The sequence below is a fragment of the Littorina saxatilis genome, linkage group LG12, assembly GCF_037325665.1.
Source record: "Littorina saxatilis isolate snail1 linkage group LG12, US_GU_Lsax_2.0, whole genome shotgun sequence".
NCBI classification, from domain to species: Eukaryota; Metazoa; Mollusca; class Gastropoda; order Littorinimorpha; family Littorinidae; genus Littorina; species Littorina saxatilis.
In genome coordinates this window covers 2,203,788-2,215,835 of record NC_090256.1, presented here as the reverse complement: position 1 = coordinate 2,215,835, position 12,048 = coordinate 2,203,788, and the positions used below count along the sequence as shown (strand labels likewise).

The following is a 12,048-nucleotide window of genomic DNA, read 5'->3' as shown; positions in this document are numbered from 1 at the left end:
CGCCCCATCTCTAAGCTGACCGTGCTGGTGAAGGCAGACCCGGACACTCAATGACTTTCCCAGTGATCTTTACTGGTTTCGACAGACCGTTTGTGCATGTTTTGGTCTGACGTAATCCGTTCGCCTTTTTTGACAGGTGGCGCTGTTTTGATTTGGGGAGAAAATTTCGTCTTAATGCAAATATTTTGTGACTTTGTGATTTCTCTCCATTTGTATATATGTTTTTGGTTCCGCATTTTGGAACGAAAGCTCTTGACAGAGGCAAGCGCTTAATGAATCGGTTTTGTTTAGTCCTTCCCGCGTGCGGATGCCTGTGCTTATGATTAAGAAGACTGAAGATATTTTTCATTTGTATTCTTTTGTAGGTTGCGACTACAGTCTTTCATACTGAGTTGCAGTTTATGTAAAGGTGTAAGAATAATGTTGACACGATATGTTGAGTGACGGACCGACGAAATATGATGTTACGCTTGTTGAAAGAACACGTGTGATTTTTTAGATTGAGACTCATAGAGAGTGCGTTTCGAACAGCTACGTTTTGGATAATGCCAAAAGGATTCTGTAACGTTTCGGATTTTTGTATTTTGAACCACGTATGAGAGTGCGTTTCGAATAGCTACGTTTTGGATAATGTCAAAAGGATTCTGTAATGTTTCGGATTTTGTTTTTGAACCACGTATGTATTCGATGATTTTTGTTGATTTTTTATGTCGACTTTTGTAAAGACTAAGATGTCTTCGAGGGGGGAATGTGAATGCCCCTGCTAAGGAGCCTTCTGTGTATCTAGATTCTTTTTGTTTTGCTTGTGTTTTTTAGTCTTGCTTCTAGCCTGACTCGCATGCGACTTTCCGTGGTGGTGGTTTCCCCTTTTTCTGATCTCCTTCTCACCTTTTTTCTTTCACTTTTCTCACTTTTGCCCCTATTTGTTCCCATTTTGCAACCACCTCTGTAGGTTCGCGTGCGGGTCTAGCTCGCTTTTTATCTTTTATTTTTCTTTATTAAGTATGAGCGTCCTGGTACGAACTTTGTTTTGTTATAATGACGTTAAATATTGTAACGAACTAATTTATAAACAAGGTAGTGTGGCCGGCGTTTTTCTGATTTTAATTTCATGTGCCTGTATGGCTCACGCTGGACAGCCTATGGAGTTTTTCCCCGGAGAGCACGGGACGCATGTTTTGCAACAGTAATATTGTAGTAACGCGCAGTATTTTTAGTTCACCTCTGTGGTGGATAGCCTGTTTTCGTCGTCACTTACTGGGAAGCCGTTCACGGAACAAGATGTTTTAGGATAGATAGATTTTTTTTTGCTCTGTTCCGGGGCCCAGTGTTTTCTGCCAGCCTCCAGTTTTGTTTTAAGTTATTTTGTAGTTCAGGTTCAGTTGCTCGCCTTGAGTCTGTTTTAGATTATTGATGCTGTCAAAGGCGAGTATCCATTTCTGGCTATGTTTCTTTTATTTACCGAATTCGTGTAATTTTCGTTTCGAATCTTTGTTTGTTATGACTTTCTGTCCGTTTTCTTTGTCTTCTGTCCGTTTCTGTGTCTTCTTTCCGTCTCTGTGTCTTCTGTCCGTTTCTTTGTCTTCTTTCCGTTTCTGTGTCCTACGTTTATTCTATGTAGGGTTTTTCTAACATATTTTTGTCTTGGTGATTTTTTATTGATTTGCCGCCATCTTGTTTCGGCCGCCATTTTGTCGTCCATCTTTGATGTTTATGTTTTTAGGACACCTTTGATGTTTATGTTTTTAGGACACCTTTGATGTTTAGTTTGATGTTTCGAATTCTAAGTTTAGTTTTTTCTTTTCTATCAGTTTCCACCGCTCCGCGCTTCTCGCTCCACGCTCCGCGCTTCTCGCACCACGCTCCGCGCTTCTCGCACCACGCTCCGCGCTTCTCGCTCACCGCTCCGCGCTTCTCGCTCCATGCTCCACGCTTCACACTCTACTGTTCTGCACTCTCACTCAAGCTAGTCTTTTCTACTTCACATTTTAGCTTTAATTCACTTTCTAAACTTAGATTAGTTTTTCCGCCACGCTCCGATATAGGTTACCTAGCCTCTCCATAGATTTATGTTTAGCCTTTTATATATTGATATTATGAGCTGATTCCGAATTACCATGACATCGACAAGTATTCAATAAACTTTAATTAATTTTCCAATTCTAGTGTTCGTTTTGTTTTGTGAGCGCGTCGGTTCTTTATAGCACCAAAATTACATCCTCCAGAATTTATATAAGCCATCACAGAATCTTACAGCTACTCAAGGGCAAGCACAAGGACACAAAACCAAAAGTGATGACAGACTCGATGAAAGAGCGGTAGAAAGTTTGAAGGATAGAAGAGTTCACATTCAACTTCCTAAGTTTCTGAAGGCAGTAGATGCGTGACTGACATTTTTTGTGTATGAGGGTGGTGTTTGCATTGAAGGACAGCTTATCATCGATAACTGTGCCAAGATACTTATATTCAGTCACACGCTCAACAGTCACACCATCAATCATCAGGTCAGGGACAGGGGCAGGGTTTCTTCTAAAATCTATCAGAAGTTCTTTGGTCTTTGTCACATTTAGGTCTAAAAGGTTGTCTTTACACCAGGCGTTGAAACGTTCTACTTCTGCAAAGTAAGTTGCGTCACTATTGGAGAGATCTTCTAGCGCTTTCTTTCTTTATTTGGTGTTTAACGTCGTTTTCAACCACGAAGGTTATATCGCGACGAGGGAAAGGGGGGAGATGGGATAGGGGAAAGGGGGGGAGATGGGATAGAGCCACTTGTTAAGTGTTTCTTGTTCACAAAAGCACCAATCAAAAAATTGCTCCAGGGGCCCGCAACGTAGTACAATACATGACCTTACTGGGAGAATGCAAGTTTCCAGTACAAAGGACTAAACATTTCTTACATACTGCTTGACTAAAATCTTTACAAACATTGACTATATTCTATACAAGAACCACTTAACAAGGGTAAAAGGAGAAACAGAATCCGTCAGTCGCCTCATACGACATGCCGGGTGCAGAGAAATAAGGATGTGGAAAAGAAGACTTTTGGTAAGTGAAATAAAGGTGATGGATCCAGTCAGGTAGAAATAAGACAACAAGAAAAGAATTGGAAAACTGCAGGGAATAGTGGGGAGAGTTTTCTTGGAAGGAAATATAGGTGAAAGGACTGGTAAGGCAGAAATAAGACAAAAGAAGAGAAGAAACAGAACCGTTAGTCGCTTCTTACGACATGCTGGGTAGCATCGGGTAAATTCTTTCTAGTCCCAACCAATATGGGACTCCCCCTAACCCGCGGGGGGTCTTCTAGCGCTGTATCATCTGAATATTTGATAAGAAGCGTGGAGTCAGTGCCACTGCAGTCGTTAGTGTAGAGTGTGAACAACACAGGGGAGATAACTGTACCCTGTGGAGAGCCTATGGAGGTGGACCTAAGGGAAGAGAGAGCTGTCTGAAAGCGGACTGACTGGGTTCTGTTAACGAGAAAGTTGATAATCCACAGGATAAGCCTTGGAGTCACGCTGTAGAGGAGAAGTTTCCGGGCCATGAGGCAGGGTTGGATAGTGTTGAAGGCAGAAGAGAAGTCTATGAAAAGAATGCGTACAAAAGAGCCAGGTTTTTCTAAGTGTGTGTATGCGTTGTGTAAGAGTGTGAGTGTGGCGTCATCTGTGCATCTGTTCTGCTTGCATGCAAACTGGAAGGGATCCTGATGGGGCTTGACCTGATGGAGCAGTCTAAAGAGGACAATGCGTTCAAAGCACTTCATAACAATAGAGGTGAGAGCTACAGGGCGATAGTCATTCAGGGTTTTGGGCTTGTTGTTCTTGGGGACAGGGCAGATCGTAGAGTTTTTCCAGAGTCTAGGCACAGTGCAATCTTTCAGAGACCAACTAAACAAACGGCTAAAAACAACGGACAACTGACAGGCACATGATCTCAAAACACGTCCACCGATGTTATCAGGACCAACTGCTTTCTTTACATTCAACTTGCTAAAAACCTTCTCAACAGTCTTGCCTTGAATTTCAAAGTCCTCCTCATCACCTGCCATATCTACCTTAAGCTGGGAAGTCACGCTGTCTAAATCATCCTTCAAATCATCTTTCTCGAAACGACAATAGAACTCGTTTAATTTCTCAGAAAATTCAACCTGTTCTTTCATCGGCATGCCATCGCTACTGGATTTTGATTTGGCCTGTCCTGACAAAGTTTTAAGTCCTTTCCATGCGTCTGCTAAGCTACCTGATTCAAACTGTGACTCTACTTTCTCTTTGTACTGTCTCTTCGCTTCCAAAATTTCTTTCCTCAACTTGTTCTGTACTACTTTCCTTTCTACTCTGTCTCCAGTCTGAAATGTTACCTTTTTCTCCTTATTCACAACTAGACACAGTGTCACTGTAATCAACATGTCTCCTTATCCAAAAATGCATTCATTTTTCCTTTCTCTGAGAATTTTGACGGTGCAGAAGTTATAGCTCAAACTGTCCTCAGCAAAAAATAACAAAACTTATTACGTGCAAGAGGAACCTCTTTTAATGATTTCAGTCGAACAGGTTACAACCACAGAAGTTGGCCATATCATGGCGTCTCACGAAAAGCGTGATTCCAATGGCACTGCAAACAGGAAGGTTTCTTCAGATCAAATGAACATGCCATGAACTTATACAAATACACGTTTCATGGTAGACTGATCTTCTCATGGAGAGGAACAACGTTTCATATCTGTTCATAACATTGTGGGTTTTATTCACAATTGTGCTGGAGCCCGCACTTTTTATGATGTCACTGTTAAGGACTGCCTCATATATTCTGTATGTTTCCTAACTTCCCACAAGCTCTCGAGGCCCCAATTTTCCAGCGTGTGTCGCGTTCCCCCGCAAACGACTCCTGAGAGAATTTCTGGGGCAGACAGAATGGTTGTAAACGTAACATGCGCGTGGAAGAAAAATAGCTTAAACAGATTCTCTAGAACATTAATGTTACCGTTGGGAATGCAGTGAAGAACATAAAATTTACGTTTTATGTGAAAAACCATTGCAGAGAGCTTCCCCTTGGAGTGCAAAACGAAGTAAAGTAGCCTGGTTTGTTGGGACTTGAGTTTTTGTTAGACCGACTTAATTAGCATATGCTTATCCATAGCTGTTAGCCCCCCCCCCCCCCCCCCGCAAAAAAAAGAAGAAAAAAAGAGAAGAAAACAATAATTGTTGGAACTGTAAGTCATTGACAAAACGAATCGTTCACTAGAACCTTGATTTAGATCGCCCTGGGACATATTTCATCGTTCTATAAACTAACCATTGATATTTTTGATTTTTTTTCAAATTCTTTATTTTGGAACGGGAGCAGTCCATTTGTTTCGGATTTCTTTAATTGTCAATTACGTTTCTAGTTCCCCTTACGGAGACAGAGACGCCAGAAATAAATAAGAGTGGAACCGAAGTGTTCAGCAACTTCGCTCATTTTCTACGTGTTGACTGAAACTAAGACCGATTTATTTCGCATTGTAAGTTTATCTGGCTCAAATCCTGCAATCAAACGGAAATTTATACCGCCATATAAATGCACTATCATATGTTTTACATACCACCCATGGAGTTTGACATTTCTATTTACTATATAAGGTGTTTTTTTTCATATAGTTCCTGTTTCTTTCATGATCTATGTCCTACAATTCTATGTTCAATATTTTCTACGTGTTAATGTTTCTATTTTTTGTTGTTTACCAGAATTACACACGTAGACTAGACCGGTATAGGATCTGGGATGGAAACAAAAAGCACCGCAGTGTTTGGAAATCGTTATTCTGAGACTGTGACAGCAGAAGGACCTTTGGTAATACATTCAACCTGACTCTTTAGCACGACCTTTTTAGACGTTGTTCTATTAAGCAATGATCTTATTCAACGGCGAACGCAGAGCGGAAATTTACTCGCAGAATTATTCTATATTTATACCATTGTTATGTTGGGGGTTGGCTGGAGACAAGGCATGGGTGTCAGGCATGATAATATTTGTCTTCCTTATGCAGATTTAATTCGTTGTGAGCCTTCTTTGGCGTTCACTTCTCAAATGGACACATCTTTATTGATCTTGAATCTGTTAGTAAAGGTATCCTAGCTGCATGAATCCAAGGCTTGTGAGTGTCCTTTTTTTCTCATCGGTTCTTATCCAGCGCTGACGGCGTTTCTCTTCACAAGACGGATTGGGAGAGGAAATGAGACTGCTAGATATTATCAGCTGCTCTCCCGTACTGTTCTGAAGTCCTGATTAATCTTCGGCTGCCATTCTTTCATTATATTAATTTTTCACGAAGCACTTAATATGGCTTTTCTTTTTTTCATGCCTGGGTTGCGCATTTCCAGTTGTGGTACATAACTAAAAGTGCACTTTTTAACGGAAAAAACCCTTATACAATTCTAACGCCATGGGTTGTATGTACAAACAAAAAAAAGTTTAAAAAAAGAGTAATAGTGCATTTATATGGGGGTATAATTTCTCGTCTGCTTGAAGAACTTTAGCAAGACCGCATACAATGCATGTTAGTTCGGTTCTTCCTCCAATTCGCGGGACTGAAGCAACAGTAGGAAACACTCATATTAACTATCACATCAATACATATCAATTGACTTCAATTCTTTTTACACAGCACTGTTGAAAAAAATCTAGTTGAATTGAAGACTTATATCATGACGAAATTGAAAATGTGTAGTGGCGAGACAGACATACAGCTCCGCTGTTCTGTGTCATTACCGCTCTTTCATGCGAATGCGAATAATAGTACGAGATGCTAGCACTGTTAACATTTCCAGTTCTCATGACGGAATTTGACATTCTCAGCCGTGAGGTCGAAATGAGGTCACGCTGTTTATCATGGGACTAGGCAACCGAATCAAACACAAGAATATCACTTAACTTAAATCATTTTTACCCGGCACTGATCACAGCTTAAGTTCCCGAGCCGGAATTCGACATTTCCAGCGGCTTGGTTGATATGAGGCCGCACCGTTCTCTGTTATGACAACTCATCCCAGACACTACGGAATAACAATAATGTACATTTACATATTCAATAACGTATGGGGGTTTCTTTTCTTGTTTTTCGTTCTGCTACACAGCACTGATCATATCTCTAGTGCTAATACAGGAATTGGACATTTCCAATGGCGAGGCCGAGATGAAGCCGCACTCTTCTCTGTTGTTGACACTACGATACGGAATAAGAATAAGAAACACCTACACGTCATTCAATAACGCGTGGGATGTTCTTTACTTATTTTTCGTTTTTGCTACACAGCACTGATCACATCTCTAGTTCTCATACAGGAATTGGACATTTCCAATGACGAAGCCGAGATGAGGCCGCACTGTTCTCTGGTATGACACTAATGAACAACAATAAGAAACACTTACACGTCATTCAATAACCAGTTTGTTTGTGTGTTTTTTTGTTTTAGTTTTTGTTGTTGGTGTTTTTTGCTATACAGCACTGATCACTTCTCTAGTTCTCATACACGAATTGGAAATTTCCAGCGGCGAAACCGAGATGAGACCACACTGTTCCGTGTTCCGACTGCTCTTCCTGAGGTACTGGCAGTAGGGAGAACAGCGATCTGGGGCGCCCAGTCCGCAGAGGCTGCGGAGATCCCTCCTGAAGTTGGGGTTCAGCAGCCCGTAGATGACTGGGTTGAGACACACGGAACTGAAGGCAACAAGCATGCAGGTCGCGTGGATCAGCGGGAAGCTCTTGTTCTCGAAGATCTACAGAGACAAAGAGAGTCATTGAGAAATCCGAAACAAAATTGTCTTGTCATTGCTACGACCATCTTGCGGACATTCTAAGGTAAGTCACAGCATTCTGTACTTTTTTCTTCGGTCGTGTCTCTTGTTTTTTCCACTTTGTAAAATCAATGTTCAAAGAAAGAATTTTTTTAAATCAATGTTCAAAGAAAGACAAGCGTGTAAAACCACTGTCCAAAGAAAGACAAGCGTGTAAAACCACTGTCCAAAGAAAGACAAGCGTGTAAAACCACTGTCCAAAGAAAGACCAACGTGTAAAATCAATGTTCACAGAAAGATCAACATGTAAAACCACTGTCCAAAGAAAGACCAACATGTAAAATCAATGTTCACAGAAAGACCAACATGTAAAAACAATCTTCAAAGAAAGAACAACATGTAAAATCAATGTTCAAATAAAGTACATCATGTAAAACAAATGTTTAAAGAAAGACTTTCAGGTAAAAAAAATTGTTCAAAGAAAGACTAACATGTAAGTCAATGTTCAGAGAAAGACCAACATATAAAATCTCTGTTCAAAGAAAGGTCAATTACACCGCTTTTACCATAATATAAAAACCGATGTTCCCCCGGACAAGATTTTTAACCTTTTAAAGAAAATACATATTTTTATCATGATTTGAAGAATTTGTTTTTAAAAGTTATGAAGTTATAGAACCGTTTTCTTTTTTTACTTTGATAGACCTGATTGTAAGTAGTGTTGTGCAGGGAGCCTGCCATGTGAACTGAGGACAGAAACAAACTGGCACCAGTCTCCAATAGCACTATCAGCCGAAGAGAAGATGCAAAGGAATAACCAACCTACCATGTAGTCAAAAGAATAACCAACCTACCATGTAGTCAAAAGAATAACCAACCTACCATGTAGTCAAAGGAATAACCAACCTACCATGTAGTCAAAGGAATAACCAACCTACCATGTAGTCAAAAGAATAACCAACCTACCATGTAGTCAAAAGAATAACCAACCTACCATGTAGTCAAAGGAATAACCAACCTACCATGTAGTCAAAGGAATAACCAACCTACCATGTAGTCAAAGGAATAACCAACCTACCATGTAGTCAAAAGAATAAGCAACCTACCATGTAGTCAAAAGAATAAGCAACCTACCATGTAGTCAAAGGAATAACCAACCTACCATGTAGTCAAAAGAATAACCAACCTACCATGTAGTCAAAAGAATAACCAACCTACCATGTAGTCAAAGGAATAACCAACCTACCATGTAGTCAAAAGAATAACCAACCTACCATGTAGTCAAAAGAATAACCAACCTACCATGTAGTCAAAGGAATAACCAACCTACCATGTAGTCAAAGGAATAACCAACCTACCATGTAGTCAAAAGAATAACCAACCTACCATGTAGTCAAAGGAATAACCAACCTACCATGTAGTCAAAGGAATAACCAACCTACCATGTAGTCAAAGGAATAACCAACCTACCATGTAGTCAAAGGAATAACCAACCTACCATGTAGTCAAAAGAATAAGCAACCTACCATGTAGTCAAAAGAATAACCAACCTACCATGTAGTCAAAAGAATAACCAACCTACCATGTAGTCAAAAGAATAACCAACCTACCATGTAGTCAAAAGAATAACCAACCTACCATGTAGTCAAAGGAATAACCAACCTACCATGTAGTCAAAGGAATAACCAACCTACCATGTAGTCAAAGGAATAACCAACCTACCATGTAGTCAAAGGAATAACCAACCTACCATGTAGTCAAAGGAATAACCAACCTACCATGTAGTCAAAAGAATAACCAACCTACCATGTAGTCAAAAGAATAACCAACCTACCATGTAGTCAAAAGAATAACCAACCTACCATGTAGTCAAAGGAGGCGAGCAATGAAACCAATGCTCACAAAAAGACCAACATGTTTCGGCCTTGGTCAATAATAATGAAACAAAAGACGATATGCTCCCCCTCGGACCGACAAAAAAGCTGGTCTTTCAACAACCCATCAAACATCTTATAATGTTCTAAGAAAGACCAACATGTAAAATCAATGTTCAGAGAAAGACCTCGAGGTAAACACACACCGGCACGGTTGGCCTAGTGGTAAGGCGTCCGCCCCGTGATCGGGAAGTCGTGGGTTCAAACCCCGGCCGGGTCATACCTAAGACTTTAAAATTGGCAATCTAGTGGCTGCTCCGCCTGGCGTCGGGCATTATGGGGTTAGAGCTAGGACTGGTTGGTCCGGTGTCAGAATAATGTGACTGGGTGAGACATTAAGCCTGTGCTGCGACTTCTGTCTTGTGTGTGGCGCACGTTAAATGTCAAAGCAGCACTGCCCTGATATGGCCCTTCGTGGTCGGCTGGGCGTTAAGCAAACAAAAAAGAAGAAAAAAAGAAAGGTAAAAACAATGTTTAAAGAGAGATTTCAAGAAAGACCTCCAGGTAAAAGCAATGTTCAAAGAAAGACCTCCAGTTAAATACGATGTTCAAAGAAAGACCTCCAGGTAAAACCAATGTTCCAAAAGACCAACCACACCCCCCTTACCATATAATCAAAGGAGGCGAGCGAGTTGACCACGTGCAAGGGCAGCCATGACACGGCGAAGGACACAGCCATGCTGGTCAGCAAGCACATGTTCTTCCGGTGACGTTGCCGCTTCCGCCGCCACTGGGGATCCGGTAAGCGTGACGCCACTTCCGCCACGATGCGCATGCGCAGGAAGTTACCGATGAGAAGATGTAGGATGACGATGGCGGTGAGCGGGGAGAGGTATTGGAGGAGGAGGACGAAGGCCGTGTAGACGGTGAGGTAGGTCTGGGAGTGCCACTGCTCCAGACACACGTTGTACAGCACGTACCCCCCGAACCCTCTCACCTGCTCCAGTCTGTGCACCAAAAACACGGGGAGAGAGATGCACACGGACAGCACCCAGATGATGATGATGCACGTGCAAGGGGATAAGATCACGCGGCTGTACTGCCCGTTACACGTCACCGCCCTGTACCGGTCCACGGCCAACGCCACCAGGGTCAAGGTCGACACGAACACGTACACTGTCTGAAAGGACGGCACCACCTTGCACATGACGCTGCCCAACGTCCAGTTCTTCAGCACCAGCCTGACCAAGGTCAGCGGCTTGCACAGGACGCAGGTGAGGATGTCGGACACAGCCAGGTTGAGGATGTACCAGTTCCTGCTGGACTGGCGACGGCCTTTGCGGATGATGATGAAGCAGACAAGGCCGTTGCCCACCAGACCCAGCACCATGAAGAAGACGAAGAGCAGGATGAAGCAGCGCTCCTCCGACCGCGGGAACCAATGGTCCTCCTGCTCGTAGTCCATGGACACCCGCAGGAAGTCCTCCAGGGAGTAGTTGCCATGGAGAACACCGGAGGAGTCTTCCACGTCCAGCATTTCCAGAAGGTGGGCGTAGTCCGACATTTCGTCCATGGTTGCAAAACAGTTTCTCAGGTGCGAGTATCACCTGTTCTCTCTTCGGAGATGCTCTGTGGTTTTGACGGTCGAAGCACGCAACTTTGAGGCGGGATCATGAATAGACATGGCTATATGGTATGATTTGTTTGATTCAGCTGAAGGTGTTTAATTCAAGCTAACTTGTTTAATTCGGCGTGTGGATGCCGACGACGACGACTTTATCAGAATCAGAGAAAACATTGCATACATCCACAGCACAGTCATAAAAAGAAAACCACATCTCACCACACTTTTGTGGTGGCTCTTCTCTCACGCTGTTCCTACGCAAGCATTTATCTATTTAGGTGTGTGTTCGTAAAGTGTTTATTTTGTTGACAACTCATCAAAACATGATTTAAATCTGTGTTTTGCTCATCGATATGCATCGCGGATCATCACATCTAAATGCGGTTTAAATTTTCGTGTCGTCACGTAGATAGGGCCCCAAGTGTTAATTCCAACAGTAAGACAATCGTACGTGTATTGTTTCCGCAAGAATGAAACACCCGATTCACGGAGTGGGTACCATTCAAAATTGCGACTTTGTTAATAAAGTTGTTTTCGTGTACTATACATACTCTCTCACGCTGTTTTACTGACTAGAATATCAAGCGATTAAGAACATTTTGACTTCAAGCCAAACGCGGTGATAGTCGGTAGATTTTCTGTTTTGATAACGCACAAATTGTTGACTAACTTTGTGGTTGCCAAATGTGAAGTTACTCCCCGAGGACAATTCAGCTAGAATATCAGTAGATTTGTAAACATTGATAAGTAGTTGACCAATCGCTTTTCAATTTTGAAGCT

General features: G+C 41.9%; 1 protein-coding gene across 1 annotated transcript; it reads right to left on the bottom strand.

Moving 5' to 3' along the window:
- Window positions 1–7,470: 7,470 nt before the first annotated feature.
- LOC138981831 (QRFP-like peptide receptor) lies at window positions 7,471–11,217 on the bottom strand. The gene is made up of 2 exons (XM_070354912.1): window positions 10,312–11,217; window positions 7,471–7,752 (listed from the first exon to the last, which is right to left on the bottom strand). The coding sequence occupies exons 1-2, from the start codon at window positions 11,215–11,217 to the stop codon at window positions 7,471–7,473; spliced, it is 1,188 nt and encodes a 395-aa protein (XP_070211013.1).
- Between the last annotated feature and the right edge of the window lie 831 nt (window positions 11,218–12,048).

What these genes read in the sequence shown, in the direction of transcription:
- LOC138981831 (XM_070354912.1), bottom strand. Translation starts at nt 11,217, where the DNA reads ATGGACGAAATGTCGGACTACGCCCACCTTCTGGAAATGCTGGACGTG. An exon ending in TCGCCTCCTTTGATTATATG is followed by an intron (nt 7,753 to 10,311) that starts GTAAGGGGGGTG and finishes TTGTCTCTGTAG; the next exon opens with ATCTTCGAGAACAAGAGCTT.